Here is a 22,172-nt window from a genome sequence, read left to right as displayed (position 1 = left end):
CGTAACTATGATGTGGGTAACCGCGAACTGCTCGCCATCCGGTTAGCCCTAGGCGAATGGCGACAGTGGTTGGAGGGGGCGACCGTTCCTTTTGTCGTTTGGACTGACCATAGGAACCTTGAGTACATCCGTTCTGCCAAACGACTTAATGCGCGTCAGGCGCGTTGGGCGCTGTTTTTCGCTCGTTTCGAGTTCGTGATTTCTTATCGTCCGGGCTCTAAGAACACCAAGCCTGATGCTTTGTCTCGTCTCTTCAGTTCTTCAGTAGCCTCCACTGACCCCGAGGGGATTCTCCCTGAGGGGCGTGTTGTCGGGTTGACTGTCTGGGGAATTGAGAGGCAGGTAAAACAAGCGCTCACTCACACTCCGTCGCCGCGCGCTTGTCCTAGGAACCTTCTTTTCGTTCCCGTTCCTACTCGTCTGGCCGTTCTTCAGTGGGCTCACTCTGCCAAGTTAGCCGGCCACCCTGGCGTTCGGGGTACGCTTGCTTCCATTCGCCAGCGTTTTTGGTGGCCCACCCGGGAGCATGACACGCGTCGTTTCGTGGCTGCTTGTTCGGTCTGCGCGCAGACTAAGTCCGGTAACTCTCCTCCTGCCGGCCGTCTCAGGCCGCTTCCTATCCCCTCTCGACCGTGGTCTCACATCGCCTTAGATTTTGTCACCGGACTGCCTTCGTCAGCGGGGAAGACTGTTATTCTTACGGTTGTCGATAGGTTCTCTAAGGCGGCTCATTTCATTCCCCTTGCTAAGCTTCCTTCTGCTAAAGAGACGGCACAAATCATCATCGAGAATGTTTTCAGAATTCATGGCCTTCCGTCAGACGTCGTTTCGGACAGAGGTCCGCAATTCACGTCTCAATTTTGGAGGGAGTTTTGCCGTTTGATTGGGGCTTCCGTCAGTCTCTCTTCCGGCTTTCACCCCCAGTCTAACGGTCAAGCAGAACGGGCCAATCAGACTATTGGTCGCATCTTACGCAGTCTTTCTTTTCGCAACCCTGCGTCTTGGTCAGAACAGCTCCCCTGGGCAGAATACGCCCACAACTCGCTTCCTTCGTCTGCGACCGGGCTATCTCCTTTTCAGAGTAGCCTCGGGTACCAGCCTCCGCTGTTCTCATCTCAGTTCGCCGAGTCCAGCGTCCCCTCCGCTCAGGCTTTTGTCCAACGTTGCGAGCGCACCTGGAAGAGGGTCAGGTCTGCACTTTGCCGTTATAGGGCGCAGACTGTGAGGGCTGCTAATAAGCGTAGAACTAAGAGTCCTAGATATTGTCGCGGTCAGAGAGTTTGGCTCTCCACTCAGAACCTTCCCCTTAAGACGGCTTCTCGCAAGTTGACCCCGCGGTTCATTGGTCCGTTCCGTATTTCTCGGGTCATTAATCCTGTCGCAGTTCGACTTCTTCTTCCGCGATACCTTCGTCGCGTCCACCCGGTCTTCCATGTCTCCTGTATTAAGCCCGTTCTTCGCGCCCCCGCTCGTCTTCCCCCCCCCCCCCCCATCCTTGTCGAGGGCGCACCCATCTACAGGGTCCGCAGGATTTTGGACATGCGTCCTCGGGGCCGTGGTCACCAGTACCTTGTCGATTGGGAGGGGTACGGTCCTGAGGAGAGGAGTTGGGTTCCCTCTCGGGACGTGCTGGACCGTGCGCTGATCGAGGATTTCCTCCGTTGCCGCCAGGTTTCCTCCTCGAGTGCGCCAGGAGGCGCTCGGTGAGTGGGGGGGTACTGTCATGTTGTGTCTTGTCTCTGTCCTTTCCCTTCACCCTGTCTCCCTCTGCTGGTCGTTGTTAGGTTACCTTTTCTCCCCCGCTTTCTCCCAGCTGTTCCTTGTCTCCTCTAACTACCCATTCACCCCGTTTCCCACCTGTTCCCTTTTTCCCTCTGATTAGGTCCCTATATCTCTCTCTGTTTCTGTTCCTGTCCTTGTCGGATTCTTGTTTGTGTTTCATGCCTGAGCCAGACTATCGTCATGTTTGCTGTAACCTTGTCCTGTCCTGTCGGAATCTGCCGGTCTATCTGAGCCTACCTATGTTTGGTTATTAAAGAAGCTCTGTTTAAGTTAGTTCGCTTTTGGGTCCTCATTCACTCACCATAACAACAGACTTATTTGCATAACAGGATTCTCAACAACATCCAATTTCTTCCACTTTCTTGAGTCAGGAGTATCAAACAGTTGATCCAAATGTCTATATCACAGAAACGTGAATAAGAATGAACCAACTACATTTGTGTAGTTAATGTTATTGTATTCAGTATGTAAACTAGTGTTAATATGTGTAGTAATGTTACCGTATTCAGTATGTAAACTAGTGTTAATTTGTGTAGTTAATGTTATTGTATTCAGTATGTAAACTAGTGTTAATATGTGTAGTAATGTTACCGTATTCAGTATGTAAACTAGTGTTCATTTGTGTAGTTAATGTTACCGTATTCAGTATGTAAACTAGTGTTAATTTGTGTAGTAATGTTACCGTATTCAGTATGTAAACTAGTGTTAATATGTGTAGTAATGTTACCGTATTCAGTATGTAAACTAGTGTTAATTTGTGTAGTAATGTTACTGTATTCAGTATGTAAACTAGTGTTAATATGTGTAGTAATGTTACTGTATTCAGTATGTAAACTAGTGTTAATTTGTGTAGTAATGTTATTGTATTCAGTATGTAAACTAGTGTTAATTTGTGTAGTAATGTTACCGTATTCAGTATGTAAACTAGTGTTAATATGTGTAGTAATGTTACCGTATTCAGTATGTAAACTAGTGTTAATTTGAGTAGTAATGTTACCGTATTCAGTATGTAAACTAGTGTTAATATGTGTAGTAATGTTACCGTATTCAGTATGTAAACTAGTGTTAATATGTGTAGTTAATGTTACCGTATTCAGCATGTAAACTAGTGTTCATTTGTTGTTGAAAGTAAAACTAAAAGAAAGGTGTGCTTTACTTTTGGTAAACCAGAAGTGACCCTGGTCAGGCACAAACCCAGTTACATTTCTTTAATCATATGCAATGAGAGCCTCGTGTTCTTCAGCTCTGCTCTTCTTCAAAAAATAGACCACGACCACTGTCAGCAGAATCACGGTCATGATGAACAGCCCGGCGAAGACTATGGTTCCCATGTCCGATCTGAGAAAATATGTAGCTTCCACATCTACAACAGGAACAGCAAAAACAACCAAATAATGTCATCAGAGTAAAGGGAGTTTATATTTGTTCATTTAGGAAAAAGCAGGCAAGGAAAAGCAGACATGAAAAAGTATTGGGACACAGACCATCCAGTCAGCATGTTCAGGGTTCAGGGTTATGTTTTAGGTCTGGTTAACCCTATAACCTAATCCTAAATGCTTCAACATAATTGTCTGGGACATACTGGTGTTTTTCTGGTCTAATCCTGATCAGAATGAATCCTTTACTAAGAGGGTGAACGTTATTTATAATAGCGGTTACATGGAGAAAATCAGACCACTCTGAAATGAAAATGGATGGCCCTCCCTTCAGCAAAAGATACACTACGAGGGCAAAAGTATGTGGACACCTGCTCGTCGAACATCTCATTCCAAAATCATGGGCATTAATATGGAGTTGGTCCCCCATTTGCAGCTATAACTGCCTCCACTCTTCTAGGAAGGCTTTCCACTAGATGTTGAAACATTGCTGCGGGGACTTGCTTCCATTCAGCCACAAGAGCATTAGTGAGGTCGGGGCACTGGTGTTGGGCGATTAGGCCTGGCTCGCATTCGGCATTCCAATTCATCCAAAGGTGTTCGATGAGGTTGAGGTCAGGGCTCTGTGCAGGCCAGTCAAGTTTTTCAACACCAATCTTGACAAATAATTTCTGTATGGACCTCACTTTGTGCACGGGGGGCATTGTCATGCTGAAACAGGAAAGGGCCTTCCCCAAACCTTTGCCACAAAGTTGGAAGCACAGAATCGTCTAGAATGTCATTGTATGCTGTAGCGTTAAGATTTCCCTTCACTGGAACTAAGGGGCCAAACCATGAAAAACAGCCCCAGACCATTATTTATCCTACACCAAACTTTACAGTTGGCCCCACGCATTCAGTCAGGTAGCGCTCTTCTGGCATTCGCCAAACTTAGATTCAACCGTCGGACTGCCAGATGGTGAAGCGTAATTCATCACTCCAGAGAACGCGTTTCCACTGTTCCAATGGCGGCGAGCTTTACACCACTCCAGCCGACACTTGGTATTGCACATGGTGATCTTAGGCTTGTGTGTGGCTGCTCAGCCATGGGAAACCCATTTCATGAAGCTCCCAAAAAACAGTTATTATGCTGACGTTGCTTCCAGAGGCAGTTTGGATCTCGGTTGTGAGTGTTGCAACTGAGGAGAGACAATTTTTACGCACTTCAGCACTCGCTGGTACGTTCTGTGAGCTTGTTTGGCCTTCCACTTCCCGGCTGAGCCGTTGTTGCTCCTAGGTGTTTCCACTTCACAATAACAGCACCTATAGTTGACCTTTAGCAATGCAGTAACTTGACGGACTGACTTGGCGTCCTATGACGGTGCCTCTTCAGTGAGGCCCTTCTACTGCCAATGTTTGTCTATGGAGATTGCATGGCTGTGTGCTCAATTGTATACACCTGTCAGCAACGGTGTGGCTGAAATAGCCAAATCCACTCATTCAAAGGGGTGTCCACATACTTTTGAATATATAGTGTATTTTCAACTATTTCAGTTATTTTACCGAGTTACAGTAAATCAGTAAATTTAAATACATTAATTTCCTCCCTAATCTATGGATTTCACGACTGGACAAGGGCAGAATCTCCTTCTCAAGCTGAACAGAACAGAACATAGGCTATAGGCTAGTCTGACCGCAAGTTGGTGCATTTGTTGGACTAGGCCTAATCAAACAAAACATTTCAGAGGAAGCCTTTGACTCTCTTCCTGAACTGCCACCACAGGCCTACAGAGCACAGCCATTGGTTAGGATGGGCCTACAGAGCACAGCCATTGGTTAGGATGGGCCTACAGAGCACAGCCATTGGTTAGGATGGGCCTACAGAGCACAGCCATTGGTTAGGATGGGCCTACAGAGCACAGCCATTGGTTAGGATGGGCCTACAGAGCACAGCCATTGGTTAGGATGGGCCTACAGAGCACAGCCATTGGTTAGGATAGGCCTACAGACCACAGCCATTGGTTAGGATGGGCCTACAGAGCACAGCCATTGGTTAGGATGGGCCTACAGAGCACAGCCATTGGTTAGGATAGGCCTACAGAGCACAGCCATTGGTTAGGATAGGCCTACAGAGCACAGCCATTGGTTAGGATGGGCCTACAGAGCACAGCCATTGGTTAGGATGGGCCTACAGAGCACAGCCATTGGTTAGGATAGGCCTACAGAGCACAGCCATTGGTTAGGATGGGCCTACAGAGCACAGCCATTGGTTAGGATGGGCCTACAGAGCACAGCCATTGGTTAGGATGGGCCTACAGAGCACAGCCATTGGTTAGGCAGAACACCGTTTTTTTGGGGGGAAGGGATGGTCAACAAGAACAGAGCAGGCCGGGGCTCAGGGTTGGAATATCCATTGCAGTGTGTAATGCAGCCTAGTTTGATTTACACACTACCATCAGCGATCTTAGAAATATAACTTTACTCTGTGCTTCTCCCAGCATGCACTTCGTAGCCTAAAGGCTATGGATCATTTGATTGAGACCACTCTAAACAGCCTATAGGCTCACTTGATATTGCGTGTCCAGTGGAGAATCAGAGATGAGGGGTGGCATCGGGCACACATCGATATATAGCCTAATAAGAAACTAATTCAAAAACACTGAGAAATATTTACATGTCATCAATTACATGACCCTCCCCTGGACTAGACCTCAAAAACCTTCCCCTTGACTGAAATAGAAAAAGCATAACCCTCCCCCTTTTCCTGCAGGTACCAATTCTGTAAATTTCGATCCATCCCTAAGAGTGGGGTAATTACCTGCACCGGTCTTTTCACCTGCACCTGTCTTCTGGTCTGCACTGGGCTGGGTCTCTCTGACCACACGGAAAGGACCCTGGGTAATGTAGTGCCTGTCTGTCTCTCCGTTGGGGAGATCTCGCCTGCGCCTCCGCGAGGCTTTGTTCAGGCAGCCCTGGTCACACCTAGAGTTGGGGTTTCCTACCTCACACAGGATGACGGTACAGGTGAGGAACACCTGGAGGAGGGTCACGGGATGTGAAAGGGGAGGTGATCATCCAAGAATATGTTCCTAATACTGGATCAACATCCACAATCAACCAGTTGGATTGATATTTGTGAAATAAACATTTAGGTTGAAATCTGTGTCCGAATAGGACCAAACCTGTGCGTCTTGATGTCGTCAGGTAAATTCCACATTGACGCAACATGATGATGCTCTAATAAAGTCAGTAAATAGAACAAAGAAAGAAAGAATGTGAAGTCATTTTGATGTTGGGTTTTACCTGGTCGTAGCTCCCAGTGAATTTGAAGGCCTGGACCTCAAAGTAGAATTGGGTTCGGTTCCCGGGATAAACCTTGACCGTCTCGTCCTTTAGACACCTTCATTGTGAAAGAAAGAAAGAAAGTACATTTTTACTGAGACAGGACGGAGACAAATTCATTCATGATTCCGTTTGTGTAATCTCTCAGTCCCACTTGAAGCTTGCCAATAGCATTATGTGCTTCTCTTAGTCAATAAAGACTGGTAGAGAAATAGCAACTGTGGAAAACAAAAAAAATAATTAGGGAAAACAACATTGTTTACCATTTAGGAATACAACATTATGTTGACTGTTACCTGTTGTTTACCATTTTGGAATGTGACATTATGTTGACTGTTACCTGTTTACCATTTAGGAATACAACATTATGTTGACTGTTACCTGTTGTTTACCATTTAGGAATACAACATTATGTTGACTGTTACCTGTTGTTTACCACTTAGGAATACAACATTATGTTGACTGTTACCTGTTGTTTACCATTTAGGAATACAACATTATGTTGACTGTTACCTGTTGTTTACCATTTAGGAATACAACATTATGTTGACTGTTACCTGTTTACCATTTAGGAATACAACATTATGTTGACTGTTACTTGTTTACCATTTAGGAATACAACATTATGTTGACTGTTACCTGTTGTTTACCATTTAGGAAGGTGACATTATGTTGACTGTTATCTGTTGTTTACCATTTAGGAATACAACATTATGTTGACTGTTGTTTACCATTTAGGAATACAACATTATGTTGACTGTTACCTGTTTACCATTTTGTAAGGTGACATTATGTTGACTGTTACCTGTTGTTTACCATTTAGGAATACAACATTATGTTGACTGTTACCTGTTTACCATTTAGGAATACAACATTATGTTGACTGTTACCTGTTGTTTACCATTTAGGAATACAACATTATGTTGATTGTTACCTGTTGTTTACCATTTAGGAATACAACATTATGTTGATTGTTACCTGTTGTTTACCATTTAGGAATACAACATTATGTTGACTGTTACTTGTTGTTTACTATTTAGGAATACAACATTATGTTGACTGTTACCTGTTTACCATTTTGTAAGGTGACATTATGTTGACTGTTACCTGTTGTTTACCATTTAGGAATACAACATTATGTTGACTGTTGTTTACCATTTAGGAATACAACATTATGTTGACTGTTACCTGTTGTTTACTATTTAGGAATACAACATTATGTTGACTGTTACCTGTTGTTTACCATTTAGGAATACAACATTATGTTGACTGTTACCTGTTGTTTATCATTTAGGAATACAACATTATGTTGACTGTTACCTGTTGTTTACCATTTAGGAATACAACATTATGTTGACTGTTACCTGTTGTTTACCATTTAGGAATACAACATTATGTTGACTGTTACCTGTTGTTTACCATTTAGGAATACAACATTATGTTGACTGTTACCTGTTGTTTACCATTTAGGAAGGTGACATTATGTTGACTGTTACCTGTTGTTTACCATTTAGGAATACAACATTATGTTGACTGTTACTTGTTTACCATTTAGGAATACAACATTATGTCGACTGTTACCTGTTGTTTACCATTTAGGAAGGTGACATTATGTTGACTGTTATCTGTTGTTTACCATTTAGGAATACAACATTATGTTGACTGTTGTTTACCATTTAGGAATACAACATTATGTTGACTGTTACCTGTTTACCATTTTGTAAGGTGACATTATGTTGACTGTTACCTGTTGTTTACCATTTAGGAATACAACATTATGTTGACTGTTACCTGTTTACCATTTAGGAATACAACATTATGTTGACTGTTACCTGTTGTTTACCATTTAGGAATACAACATTATGTTGATTGTTACCTGTTGTTTACCATTTAGGAATACAACATTATGTTGACTGTTACTTGTTTACCATTTAGGAATACAACATTATGTTGACTGTTACCTGTTGTTTACTATTTAGGAATACAACATTATGTTGACTGTTACCTGTTGTTTACCATTTAGGAATACAACATTATGTTGACTGTTACCTGTTTACCATTTAGGAATACAACATTATGTTGACTGTTACCTGTTGTTTATCATTTAGGAATACAACATTATGTTGACTGTTACCTGTTGTTTACCATTTAGGAATACAACATTATGTTGACTGTTACCTGTTGTTTACCATTTAGGAATACAACAATATGTTGACTGTTACCTGTTGTTTACTATTTAGGAATACAACATTATGTTGACTGTTACCTGTTGTTTACCATTTAGGAATACAACATTATGTTGACTGTTACCTGTTGTTTACCATTTAGGAATACAACATTATGTTGACTGTTACCTGTTGTTTACCATTTAGGAATACAACATTATGTTGACTGTTACCTGTTGTTTACCATTTAGGAAGGTGACATTATGTTGACTGTTACCTGTTGTTTACCATTTAGGAATACAACATTATGTTGACTGTTACCTGTTGTTTACCATTTAGGAATACAACATAATGTTGACTGTTACCTGTTGTTTACCATTTAGGAATACAACATTATGTTGACTGTTACCTGTTGTTTACCATTTAGGAATACAACATTATGTTGACTGTTACCTGTTGTTTACCATTTAGGAATACAACATTATGTTGACTGTTACCTGTTGTTTACCATTTAGGAATACAACATTATGTTGACTGTTACCTGTTGTTTACCATTTAGGAAGGTGACATTATGTTGACTGTTACCTGTTGTTTACCATTTAGGAATACAACATTATGTTGACTGTTACCTGTTGTTTACCATTTAGGAATACAACATTATGTTGACTGTTACCTGTTGTTTACCATTTAGGAATACAACATTATGTTGACTGTTACCTGTTGTTTACCATTTAGGAATACAACATTATGTTGACTGTTACCTGTTGTTTACCATTTAGGAATACAACATTATGTTGACTGTTACCTGTTTACAATTTAGGAATACAACATTATGTTGACTGTTACCTGTTGTTTACCATTTAGGAAGGCGACATTATGTTGACTGTTATCTGTTGTTTATCATTTAGGAATACAACATTATGTTGACTGTTACCTGTTGTTTACAATTTAGGAATACAACATTATGTTGACTGTTGTTTACCATTTAGGAATACAACATTATGTTGACTGTTACCTGTTTACCATTTAGGAAGGCTACATTATGTTGACTGTTACCTGTTTACCATTTAGGAATACAACATTATGTTGACTGTTGTTTACCATTTAGGAATACAACATTATGTTGACTGTTACCTGTTGTTTACCATTTAGGAATACAACATTATGTTGACTGTTACCTGTTGTTTACCATTTAGGAATACAACATTATGTTGACTGTTACCTGTTGTTTACCATTTAGGAATACAACATTATGTTGACTGTTACATGTTGTTTACCATTTAGGAATACAACATTATGTTGACTGTTACCTGTTGTTTACCATTTAGGAAGGTGACATTATGTTGACTGTTACCTGTTGTTTACCATTTAGGAATACAACATTATGTTGACTGTTACCTATTGTTTACCATTTAGGAAGGTGACATTATGTTGACTGTTACCTGTTGTTTACCATTTATGAATACAACATTATGTTGACTGTTACCTGTTGTTTACCATTTAGGAATACAACATTATGTTGACTGTTACCTGTTGTTTACCATTTAGGAATACAACATTATGTTGACTGTTACCTGTTGTTTACAATTTAGGAATACAACATTATGTTGACTGTTGTTTACCATTTAGGAATACAACATTATGTTGACTGTTACCTGTTTACCATTTAGGAAGGCTACATTATGTTGACTGTTACCTGTTTACCATTTAGGAATACAACATTATGTTGACTGTTGTTTACCATTTAGGAATACAACATTATGTTGACTGTTACCTGTTGTTTACCATTTAGGAATACAACATTACGTTGACTGTTACCTGTTGTTTACCATTTAGGAATACAACATTATGTTGACTGTTACCTGTTGTTTACCATTTATGAATACAACATTATGTTGACTGTTACCTGTTGTTTACCATTTAGGAATACAACATTATGTTGACTGTTACCTGTTGTTTACCATTTAGGAAGGTGACATTATGTTGACTGTTACCTGTTGTTTACCATTTAGGAATACAACATTATGTTGACTGTTACCTATTGTTTACCATTTAGGAAGGTGACATTATGTTGACTGTTACCTGTTGTTTACCATTTATGAATACAACATTATGTTGACTGTTACCTGTTGTTTACCATTTAGGAATACAACATTATGTTGACTGTTACCTGTTGTTTACCATTTAGGAATACAACATTATGTTGACTGTTACCTGTTTACAATTTAGGAATACAACATTATGTTGACTGTTACCTGTTGTTTACCATTTAGGAAGGCGACATTATGTTGACTGTTATCTGTTGTTTATCATTTAGGAATACAACATTATGTTGACTGTTACCTGTTGTTTACAATTTAGGAATACAACATTATGTTGACTGTTACCTGTTGTTTACCATTTAGGAAGGCGACATTATGTTGACTGTTACCTGTTGTTTATCATTTAGGAATACAACATTATGTTGACTGTTGTTTACCATTTAGGAATACAACATTATGTTGACTGTTACCTGTTTACCATTTAGGAAGGCTACATTATGTTGACTGTTACCTGTTTACCATTTAGGAATACAACATTATGTTGACTGTTGTTTACCATTTAGGAATACAACATTATGTTGACTGTTACCTGTTGTTTACCATTTAGGAATACAACATTATGTTGACTGTTACCTGTTGTTTACCATTTAGGAATACAACATTATGTTGACTGTTACCTGTTGTTTACCATTTAGGAATACAACATTATGTTGACTGTTACCTGTTTACAATTTAGGAATACAACATTATGTTGACTGTTACCTGTTGTTTACCATTTAGGAAGGCGACATTATGTTGACTGTTATCTGTTGTTTATCATTTAGGAATACAACATTATGTTGACTGTTACCTGTTGTTTACAATTTAGGAATACAACATTATGTTGACTGTTGTTTACCATTTAGGAATACAACATTATGTTGACTGTTACCTGTTTACCATTTAGGAAGGCTACATTATGTTGACTGTTACCTGTTTACCATTTAGGAATACAACATTATGTTGACTGTTGTTTACCATTTAGGAATACAACATTATGTTGACTGTTACCTGTTGTTTACCATTTAGGAATACAACATTATGTTGACTGTTACCTGTTGTTTACCATTTAGGAATACAACATTATGTTGACTGTTACCTGTTGTTTACCATTTAGGAATACAACATTATGTTGACTGTTACATGTTGTTTACCATTTAGGAATACAACATTATGTTGACTGTTACCTGTTGTTTACCATTTAGGAAGGTGACATTATGTTGACTGTTACCTGTTGTTTACCATTTAGGAATACAACATTATGTTGACTGTTACCTATTGTTTACCATTTAGGAAGGTGACATTATGTTGACTGTTACCTGTTGTTTACCATTTATGAATACAACATTATGTTGACTGTTACCTGTTGTTTACCATTTAGGAATACAACATTATGTTGACTGTTACCTGTTGTTTACCATTTAGGAATACAACATTATGTTGACTGTTACCTGTTTACAATTTAGGAATACAACATTATGTTGACTGTTACCTGTTGTTTACCATTTAGGAAGGCGACATTATGTTGACTGTTATCTGTTGTTTATCATTTAGGAATACAACATTATGTTGACTGTTACCTGTTGTTTACAATTTAGGAATACAACATTATGTTGACTGTTGTTTACCATTTAGGAATACAACATTATGTTGACTGTTACCTGTTTACCATTTAGGAAGGCTACATTATGTTGACTGTTACCTGTTTACCATTTAGGAATACAACATTATGTTGACTGTTGTTTACCATTTAGGAATACAACATTATGTTGACTGTTACCTGTTGTTTACCATTTAGGAATACAACATTACGTTGACTGTTACCTGTTGTTTACCATTTAGGAATACAACATTATGTTGACTGTTACCTGTTGTTTACCATTTATGAATACAACATTATGTTGACTGTTACCTGTTGTTTACCATTTAGGAATACAACATTATGTTGACTGTTACCTGTTGTTTACCATTTAGGAAGGTGACATTATGTTGACTGTTACCTGTTGTTTACCATTTAGGAATACAACATTATGTTGACTGTTACCTATTGTTTACCATTTAGGAAGGTGACATTATGTTGACTGTTACCTGTTGTTTACCATTTATGAATACAACATTATGTTGACTGTTACCTGTTGTTTACCATTTAGGAATACAACATTATGTTGACTGTTACCTGTTGTTTACCATTTAGGAATACAACATTATGTTGACTGTTACCTGTTTACAATTTAGGAATACAACATTATGTTGACTGTTACCTGTTGTTTACCATTTAGGAAGGCGACATTATGTTGACTGTTATCTGTTGTTTATCATTTAGGAATACAACATTATGTTGACTGTTACCTGTTGTTTACAATTTAGGAATACAACATTATGTTGACTGTTACCTGTTGTTTACCATTTAGGAAGGCGACATTATGTTGACTGTTACCTGTTGTTTATCATTTAGGAATACAACATTATGTTGACTGTTGTTTACCATTTAGGAATACAACATTATGTTGACTGTTACCTGTTTACCATTTAGGAAGGCTACATTATGTTGACTGTTACCTGTTTACCATTTAGGAATACAACATTATGTTGACTGTTGTTTACCATTTAGGAATACAACATTATGTTGACTGTTACCTGTTGTTTATCATTTAGGAATACAACATTATGTTGACTGTTGTTTACCATTTAGGAATACAACATTATGTTGACTGTTACCTGTTGTTTACCATTTAGGAATACAACATTATGTTGACTGTTACCTGTTGTTTACCATTTAGGAATACAACATTATGTTGACTGTTACCTGTTGTTTACCATTTAGGAATAAAACATTATGTTGACTGTTACCTGTTTACCATTTAGGAATACAACATTATGTTGACTGTTACCTGTTGTTTACAATTTAGGAATACAACATTATGTTGACTGTTACCTGTTGTTTACCATTTAGGAATACAACATTATGTTGACTGTTACCTGTTGTTTACCATTTAGGAATACAACATTATGTTGACTGTTACCTGTTGTTTACCATTTAGGAATACAACATTATGTTGATTGTTACCTGTTGTTTACCATTTAGGAATACAACATTATGTTGATTGTTACCTGTTGTTTACCATTTAGGAATACAACAATATGTTGACTGTTACCTGTTGTTTACCATTTAGGAATACAACATTATGTTGACTGTTACCTGTTGTTTACCATTTAGGAATACAACATTATGTTGATTGTTACCTGTGGTTCACACATTCTTTACTCTTGCAGGTAAACAAAATAAGATTTGCATTTCAGGCCACATAATGCAACAGGGGTGGTAAACAAGGAAAAATGTTGTGTATTTCCTATGCTGCCTTGAGTGTGTAATTGTTGGTCATGCAGGGCTCCCTTGTAAAGGAGACCTTGGTCTCACTGGGACTCCACCCTGCCTAAATAAAGGTTCAACATGTAAGAAATACAGCACGACGGCAGATTCCTGCAATTCCACTTTCACAGCTTCAAGCCTACAGCCCTTCTGTGGGACCCCTTCCTCACCCGTCTTTGATGAGGTCGTAGAAGAGACTGCTGCTGGCGCTGTCATCCGGAGTGGCTTTGCAAGACTCCACCAACAGCTGTACCTTGGGCAGATCGGACTGGGCCTGGATGCCCATGTACAGCCTGTCCATTAGCTTCACCTTCACTGGGTAAGCACTGGGATCCACCTTCTGGGTGAACTTACTGTCCTTGAAGACCTCAAAGGTGTAGCCGAAGCTACCAAAGTTGGACTCTGTGAACATGTAGTTGGAGCTGTGGATCTGGTAATAGTTGGAAATGCTGACGGTCTTGGGATACCGGCAGGAGAAGCCGATGTGGATCCGGTTACGTCGCGTGATGGTCGCGTTGACCGCGTCGAAGGAGTTTATTTCGTTTTTCAACACCATGAAGTCACCTGCATCCTAGACAGAAGCGGAGAGAGAAACCAGATTTAGGAAGATAAGAAACAAAACACAAGAAAGGAGAAAGAGATGGCACACCTCCAAGTAAGTGTGTGTGTGTGTGTGTGTCTGAATATGTCTCATACCTCCATCTTTGTGCCACAGGTTTTGAGTGACATGGTGCCCATGATGTGTGTTTGGTTGGAGGTTAAGGAGCAGGATGAGTCGGCTAGCCGCAGCCACTTCATGTCCACCCCAGGCAGATAGGCCTTGCTCACGGCGATGCTGATCCTATTCTCTGTGCACGAAACATTCGCCTCACCTGTACACAGAGGAAATGACGTTTTATGTGTGTGTCATCACGTTAGGATTGGATCTTACCCTATAACATACATGGAAGTCTATCTAGCAACAGTGCAATGATTGAAGGGGGTGAAAATCAACTAACCTGTAAGTGCGAGGGCTTTGGCCACCACCACAACCACACATCTCATCTCTGACTGGCTGAAATGAAGAACAAATGAGAACAACAATGACCACAGAACGACAACAACAACAATTACTGTAAATGTCCCTTCAACGTACCTCTCGTTTGTCTCTGCAGTGAAACAGATGGGAATGTTTTGTCTCAGGTGTCTTTCCTGCGGGATCCAGCCCAGGAAGAGCCTCGTGACACCAAAGCCCTCATCCTGGATCTTCTTGGTCATGTTGGAAGGGCCGCTGACCTGGAAGTCAAATGTCCTTTGAGGAAGCAGAAAGACAGAGAAGTTACAACCCCTGGACAAGTGCGAGGATGCCAAGGAGTATTTTGGTTATATCAAACTCTATTCATCTCATTCATTTTCAGTTTTCATGTGCTGTTTTCAAGCTGGTTAAAAAAAACGAGCATTGCTAAGTGTTGTGGTCTCTGCAGTCAGTCAGTCCAGAGGTAAAACAACGGGGGAAGTCGATGGAGTTTTGGACAGTAAGGTGATGTAGGTGGGAGAGGTACTCTTACTTGGCATGGGCGGTTTTTACTCGGGCTTCGAGTTGGTACAGGTGACCCACAGCGGCATGATGGACATCCCCATGTGAAGGTGTTGGAGTCAAGAACTGTGGTCGTATGTAGCCAGGGAGACAGTTGGATAGAGCTGGCTGGACTAAAACCACAGAAAGGACAGGTTTTAGATACAGTGCCAGTCAAACATTTAGACACACCTACTCATTCAAAGGTTATTTATTTATTTTTTACTATTTTCTAAATTGTAGAATAATAGTGAAGACATCAAAACTATGAAATGACACATATGGAATCATGTAGTAACCAAAAAAAGTGTTAAACAAATCTAAATATATTTTATATTTGAGATTCTTCAAAGTAGCCACCCTTTGCCTTGATGACAGCTTTGCACACTCTTGGCATTCTCTATGTAGCCAGGGAGACAGTTGGACAGAGTTGGCTGGACTAAAACCACAGAAAGGACAGGTTTCAGACATCTAGTGTGTGTGTTAATAAATGGGCATTCTGGGATTGCTACATCCATTATTATCCTATTAAATTAATGATATATAGACATTGATTCTTCAAGACTATAACTTATAGAAATGCCTCAGGAGCTTAGTTCAACTGTCTTAATAAATCACTAGCTAAAATACAAGCTTGTTTTATTTAATCTAATGTTTGTATAGTTTTATAGCATGGTTAAAGCTATCATTATTGATCTGATGGATAGTCAGTCCTTGTATCCATAGCTATCATTTTGATCTCATTGATGGTCAGTCCTTGTATCCATAGCGATCATTTTGATCTGATGGATAGTCAGTCCTTGTATCCATAGCGATCATTTTGATCTGATGGATAGTCAGTACTTGTATCCATAGCTATCATTTTGATCTCATTGATGGTCAGTCCTTGTATCCATAGCGATCATTTTGATCTGATGGATAGTCAGTCCTTGTATCCATAGCTATCATTTTGATCTCATGGATAGTCAGTCCGTGTATCCATAGCTATCATTTTGATCTCATGGATAGTCAGTCCTTGTATCCATAGCCCCGTCTATACATTTGAGGATGGTTGCATTTCTCCAGACCCATCCCTCAGCTGTTTACCAAAAAAAGTGGCACGGTGTCTGCTTTGCCATTGTTGGAATCCCAGATTACCCCTTTAGAGGATCCACAGCGACATACATGTCTGTAAACAATGACTGACAATGCTTCGGACTAAATTGTTGTCTGATTATTTTATCAGGCGCAGTAGGGTGTTTGTTTTTAGCTAGATTGATGGCATTTTGTACTGCTCTCAGTAAATAAAGGTAATTAGTAATGTAATTAGGGAGATTAAAACCATGCAGGTTGCCATTTTGGAACGCACCATCATCTTTACTGTCATTCCACCAGGTGAACATAACATAATTTGCATAAACAAGCTATGAGTTCAATTTTGAAACCTACACCACTTTTACCAAAATAAAACTCAAATTCTGTTTTATTTTTTGACAAATGACTATGCGTCACTGATCTGATACATATTATACAACTAGACAAAAGACTAGACAAATCACATTTAATTAAATTGATTGGTTGGTTCCACTATGCCAAAAGGAAGCATTCAACTGTGAGACATGCTACTTACTCTCCACGGCAAACTGCAAGGGCACGCGGCTGAACGGGGTCGGAGTCGGGTTACTGGCATAGGACTCGTTCAGGGCCTTTCTGGTATAATTAGATTTATATCCCGTCATGTTGACGTCTACAGTGGGGTGGTCCTGCAGCAGCACCTCAAATACATGCAACCCGACAGCCAACCGGCCCGTGGCATGCAGAGTGCACTGGACCTGGAGGGATGAGATGATAGTGAATTAACTGCTGATCTAGGAACAGTGTCTCCCTGTCCACGGAATCCTATTCATTATGATCTGAAAAGGAAAAGCTGATCCCAGAACATTGGATGTTGGATGTTAATTGTGCTCAATTGGATTGAACGTTTATAATAAATAATAATAAACAAGGGTTTTTCACACTAGACCAGGGACCTTCAACATTATCTTACCCAGGGACCCGTCCAAGGCAAACCAGCAACCCAGGGACCCGTGCCAGGCAAACCAGCAACCCAGGGACCAGTCCCAGGCAAACCGGCAACCCAGGGACCCGTCCCAGGCAAACCAGCAACCCAGGGACCCGTCCCAGGCAAACCGGCGACCCAGGGACCCGTCCCAGGCAAACTGGCAACCCAGGGACCCGTCCCAGGCAAACCAGCAACCCAGGGACCTCGTCCCAGGCAAACCAGTGACGCAGGGACCCGTCCCAGGCAAACCAGCAACCCAGGGACCCGTCCCAGGCAAACCAGCAACCCAGGGACCTCGTCCCAGGCAAATCGGCGACGCAGGGACCCGTCCCAGGCAAACCAGCAACCCAGGGACCCGTCCCAGGCAAACCGGCAACCCAGGGACCCGTCCCAGGCAAACCAGCAACCCAGGGACCCGTCCCAGGCAAACCAGCAACCCAGGGACCTCGTCCCAGGCAAATCGGCGACGCAGGGACCCGTCCCAGGCAAACCAGCAACCCAGGGACCCGTCCCAGGCAAACCGGCAACCCAGGGACCCGTCCCAGGCAAACCTGCAACCCAGGGACCCGTCCCAGGCAAACCTGCAACCCAGGGACCCGTCCCAGGCGAACCGGCGACGCAGGCACCCGTCCCAGGCAAACCGGCGACCCAGGGACCCGTCCCATGCAAACCGGCGACCCAGGGACCCTGACTCAGGCAAACCGGCAACCCAGGGACCCGTCCCATGCAAACCAGCAACCCAGGGACCCGTCCCAGGCAAACCGGCGACCCAGGGACCCTGACTCAGGCAAACCGGCAACCCAGGGACCCGTCCCATGCAAACCAGCAACCCAGGGACCCGTCCCAGGCAAACTGGCAACCCAGGGACCCGTCCCAGGCAAACCTGCAACCCAGGGACCCCATCCCAGGCAAACCAGCAACCCAGGGACCCCATCCCAGGCAAACCTGCAACCCAGGGACCCCATCCCAGGCAAACCGACGACCCAGGCAAACCGGCAACCCAGGGACCCCGTCCCAGGAAAACCTGCAACCCAGGCAAACCGGCAACCCAGGGACCCTTCCCAGGCAAACCGGCAACCCAGGAAAACCGGCAACCCAGGGACCCGTTCCAGGCAAACCGGCAACCCAGGGACCCGTCCCAGGCAAACCGGCAACCCAGGGACCCGTCCCAGGCAAACTGGCAACCCAGGGACCCGTCCCAGGCAAACCGGCAACCCAGGGACCCGTTCCAGGCAAACCGGCGACCCAGGGACCCTGTCTCAGGCAAACCAGCAACCCAGGGACCCGTCCCAGGCAAACCAGCAACCCAGGGACCCGTTCCAGGCAAACCGGCAACCCAGGGACCCGTCCCAGGGACCCCATCCCAGGCAAACCGGCGACCCAGAGGACCCCGTCCCAGGGACCCCATCCCAGGCAAACCAGCAACCCAAGGACCCGTCCCAGGCAAACCGGCAACCCAGGGACCCGTCCCATGCAAACCAGCAACCCAGGGACCCGTCCCAGGCAAACTGGCAACCCAGGGACCCGTCCCAGGCAAACCTGCAACCCAGGGACCCCATCCCAGGCAAACCAGCAACCCAGGGACCCCATCCCAGGCAAACCGACGACCCAGGCAAACCGGCAACCCAGGGACCCCGTCCCAGGAAAACCTGCAACCCAGGCAAACCGGCAACCCAGGGACCCTTCCCAGGCAAACCGGCAACCCAGGCAAACCGGCAACCCAGGGACCCGTCCCAGGCAAACCGGCAACCCAGGGACCCGTCCCAGGCAAACTGGCAACCCAGGGACCCGTCCCAGGCAAACCGGCGACGCAGGCACCCGTCCCAGGCAAACCGGCGACCCAGGGACCCTGTCTCAGGCAAACCGGCGACGCAGGGACCCGTCCCAGGCAAACCGGCAACCCAGGGACCCGTCCCAGGCAAACCGGCGACCCAGGGACCCTGTCTCAGGCAAACCAGCAACCCAGGGACCCGTCCCAGGCAAACCAGCAACCCAGGGACCCGTTCCAGGCAAACCGGCAACCCAGGGACCCGTCCCAGGGACCCCATCCCAGGCAAACCGGCGACCCAGAGGACCCCATCCCAGGGACCCCATCCCAGGCAAACCAGCAACCAGGGACCCGTCCCAGGCAAACCGGCAACCCAGGGACCCGTCCCAGGCAAACCGGCGACTCAAGGACCCCGTCCCAGGGACCCCATCCCAGGCAAACCTGCAACCCAGGGACCCCATCCCAGGCAAACCAGCAACCCAGGGACCCCATCCCAGGCAAACCTGCAACCCAGGGACCCCATCCCAGGCAAACCGGCGACCCAGGCAAACCGGCAACCCAGGGACCCCGTCCCAGGCAAACCTGTAACCCAGGCAAACCGGCAACCCAGGGACCCGTCCCAGGCAAACTGGCAACCCAGGCAAACCGGCGACCCAGGGACCCGTCCCAGGCAAACCGGCGACCCAGGGACCCGTCCCAGGCAAACCGGCGACCCAGGGACCCGTCCCAGGCAAACCGGCGACCCAGGGACCCGTCCCAGGCAAACCGGCGACCCAGGGACCCCGTCCCAGGCAAATCGGCGACCCAGGGACCCCGTCCCAGGCAAACCGGCAACCCAGGGACCCGTCCCAGGCAAACCGGCGACCCAGGGACCCGTCCCAGGCAAATCGGCGACCAACATCATACAGTTAGCAAAAACGTTTTTTTCCTTCACAATCAGGTAAATGATAATGGAAAGGAGAAGTAATCAACATTTTAAATTGAAAGTATTTCGTAGATAATTTTCATTATTTTGATCTCCCCACATTATAATTGGAAGAGGAAGTGTAAGCCTAAACATATCCTATTAGCTAGAAAGGTAATTACAAACACATTTTTGCTAAGAGCAACTGTTTATCTGGTTAAACAAAGGCAAGCCATGTGTTGGCAAAGCATTATGTCCAAGTCAAGAAAGCTTACCAGCAGCCAGCGGCACTGGTAGCCTATGCCGCATTCACATGCTATCAGAGTTATCGGAAGTGGGAACGACCTTCTAAGTCGGAGTTACCAGTGGGAACGACCTTCTAAGTCGGAGTTACAAGTGGGAACGACCTTCTAAGTCGGAGTTACCAGTGGGAACGACCTTCTAAGTCGGAGTTACAAGTGGGAACGACCTTCTAAGTCGGAGTTACCAGTGGGAACGACCTTCTAAGTCGGAGTTACAAGTGGGAACGACCTTCTAAGTCGGAGTTACAAGTGGGAACGAACTTCTAAGTCGGAGTTACAAGTGGGAACGGCCTTCTAAGTCGGAGTTACAAGTGGGAACGGCCTTCTAAGTCGGAGTTACAAGTGGGAAAGATCTTCTAAGTCGGAGTTACAAGTGGGAAGCTTGTTGTTTCCATGTAGCGACGTTTCACCACTGACATTTCAGCTTTTCAACCAAAAAATTACAACAAATCCTTTTTTGACAATTACAACATTATCAATGAGGATAATGTCGCTAGTTTGACCATATCGTCAATGTTAAGCAAGCTAATTTTATTATTAGCAACGTTAGCTTATCAAGCTAGCTAAAATCGTATTTGTTAAAGAATCGATCTAACTTCAAAGGCATGTGAACACATTCATGTCGGACTTACGACTTCCCACTTCCCAGTTTCCCATTTCCCACGAGCACATAAAGCCACCCCTATTCGCATGTGCTTTTTAAAATCCTAAATCAGATACTCCAGTGAGTGTAATTGGATACCAGGAGTGTAATTTGCTCAATATTCAGAGTTGAGAAATAAAGTTGACATCGTTAGAAATAAGTTATTATCCTCTTTTCTACTGTGGGTATGTAATAATAAATGTGTTTATTCTGTTGTTGCTAGCGATATTCATAAAAACATTGAGAGGGGGAACCCTCTGCAGTACCTCCGCAGGGATTGTTCACGTGCCTTCGAAGTCGGAACACTTCTTCAACCAATCTGATTTTAGCTATCTTAATAATACCCCACGCACTAAACCGTTAATAAACGAGCCTGATTTCATCTACATCAATCTGCAGGGAGGGATATTGTTAATTTTATTACCCTGTCAAGTGTAATGTTGGGGTGTGCGACGTTCACAGGGAAGTGGCACCTCACGTCATCTCCATCCGGGTCATAGGCCAAGAGAGGAAGAGTGGAAAAGCAGTTCTGAGGAACTCTACTCATGACATCACAGAGAGAAACCAAAAAACACTTTCATTAGTAGATAATAATCCCAGATAACAGCTGACTGTAGTGTTATGTAGATACAGAATGTATTGTTTAAGCCTTTAGACCACAATAGAATTCTAGAATGCTGCTGTAGATGACTGAGACGGCCCCTATGGGTTCTAAGGACTCAGGTTGAAATATGCCACTAAGTTTAGTGTGTGGTTATTTGGCAGAAACTCTTTTTTGGTACATTCAGTTTGCTTCCCTCGTGGTCGTACCGCAGGGTTGGGACAGTTGCCGTGACAGGAGGTGTGTTTTGGGTTGGAGGCCCC

General features: G+C 43.3%; 1 protein-coding gene across 1 annotated transcript; it reads right to left on the bottom strand.

Annotated features, from left to right (window-relative positions):
- Positions 1-2,990: 2,990 nt before the first annotated feature.
- Positions 2,991-22,172, bottom strand: LOC139412469 (ZP domain-containing protein-like). Its single transcript, XM_071159257.1, has 11 exons — positions 22,119-22,172; positions 21,733-21,847; positions 17,260-17,461; positions 15,643-15,784; positions 15,231-15,386; positions 15,094-15,149; positions 14,792-14,967; positions 14,266-14,666; positions 6,441-6,537; positions 5,956-6,172; positions 2,991-3,145 (listed from the first exon to the last, which is right to left on the bottom strand). Exons 3-11 carry the CDS (start codon positions 17,366-17,368, stop codon positions 2,991-2,993), a joined length of 1,509 nt encoding a protein of 502 aa, XP_071015358.1. The 5' UTR covers positions 17,369-17,461; positions 21,733-21,847; positions 22,119-22,172.

The sequence above is a fragment of the Oncorhynchus clarkii genome, chromosome 6 (genome assembly GCF_045791955.1).
Source record: "Oncorhynchus clarkii lewisi isolate Uvic-CL-2024 chromosome 6, UVic_Ocla_1.0, whole genome shotgun sequence".
Lineage (NCBI taxonomy): Eukaryota > Metazoa > Chordata > Actinopteri > Salmoniformes > Salmonidae > Oncorhynchus > Oncorhynchus clarkii.
The sequence above is the reverse complement of the archived record's forward strand: the minus strand, read 5'-3'. Positions and strand labels throughout refer to the sequence as shown.